We start from the raw sequence: 1,054 nt of genomic DNA, 5'->3' as shown, positions 1-1,054 counted from the left end.
GAGATTTTCGTCACTAACTCCTCACTGCTATCGATTTTCTTGTTACAAACTTATAGTCAGTGTATTTTGACAATTGGAAGAAAATAATTAGAATGTATTACAATGTCCATAACTTTCTAAGTACAAATGTTGCAGCGCACACAAAGGCAGGAACAAAAGGTTTTATAGTCCAGATCAACAAGTAAATTTACTGTCAATGGCAGCGGGATAACAGCAGAGATTCAAGGTTCAACCATAAATAGTTACAACTTACAAGCATTGATGAAAGGTTACTATTCATTATCATCCTAGACTAATGCCAAGACCTTGTAAAATATAACTATACGCTAATAAATCAGAAATTCAAGAACAATGAAGCATATAATAGTACCATTTGAGAGGAAGTCCTCTGTACTCAAACCAAAGCGTATCAACTCCAGGAGGAAGCGTGCTGCTGAAATAAGGCTTCAATTCAGAAATCAACAATGGCAAGTACCCTAACCGAGGTGCCAACACCTGAAACCAATAAGACATGTTGATTGATATCACGGTGAAGTTCATAAACTTGAATGAAGTTACAATGTTAATTTGGTACAAAATGTTGCATCGAGTGTAGGAATCGAAATTAATTGCATGATCACAATTTCATAATATATATATAAAGGAAGGGTATTGTAAAAATGAAAACTTGCGAGCTGGTTAGAAGTTGAAGAAGTGGAGTGCGGGTTAGAAATTGAATTGAATTGGAAGAAGAGGGAGAGAGAGAGAACGAACGAGAGCGGGTGGAGGGGGAGGGAGAGTGGTGACTTCGGAATCATGGAGATGAATGAGAAGAGGGACGGAGCCTTCCCAAACCAACTTGTGGGCTTCGCTCGCAGAAACAGTGGCAGCGCCGCTCATCTTCTTCTTCTTGTTGTTTTCGCAGATCTTGTCTTCTCTTCTCTCCTCGCCACTCTCTCTTTGGAGTCGTTGTTTCTTCTGCACTTCACTTTCTGCTGCCCACCCTTGAGTCTTAACAAAATCGCTTACTTTGCTTCTTCTTCTTGAATTCTCTCGGGTTTTTTTTTTTTTTCGT

At 39.3% G+C, this 1,054-nt stretch overlaps 1 protein-coding gene across 1 annotated transcript in view; it reads right to left on the bottom strand.

Moving 5' to 3' along the window:
• Positions 1 to 1,040, bottom strand: part of LOC107458011 (autophagy protein 5) — a 4,924-nt gene extending 3,884 nt beyond the window's left edge. The window contains exons 1-2 of the mRNA XM_052251512.1: positions 754 to 1,040; positions 371 to 495 (exon numbers count right to left, since the gene is read on the bottom strand). Of these exons, the coding sequence (XP_052107472.1) occupies positions 371 to 495; positions 754 to 879 (251 nt within the window). The 5' untranslated portion in view covers positions 880 to 1,040. The remainder of the gene's footprint in view (positions 1 to 370; positions 496 to 753) is intronic.
• Positions 1,041 to 1,054: the final 14 nt, after the last annotated feature.

The sequence above is a fragment of the Arachis duranensis genome, chromosome 7 (genome assembly GCF_000817695.3).
Source record: "Arachis duranensis cultivar V14167 chromosome 7, aradu.V14167.gnm2.J7QH, whole genome shotgun sequence".
In the NCBI taxonomy this organism is placed as follows: Eukaryota; Viridiplantae; Streptophyta; class Magnoliopsida; order Fabales; family Fabaceae; genus Arachis; species Arachis duranensis.
Note: the sequence above shows the minus strand (reverse complement) of the source record. Positions and strands in the feature narration are given on the sequence as shown.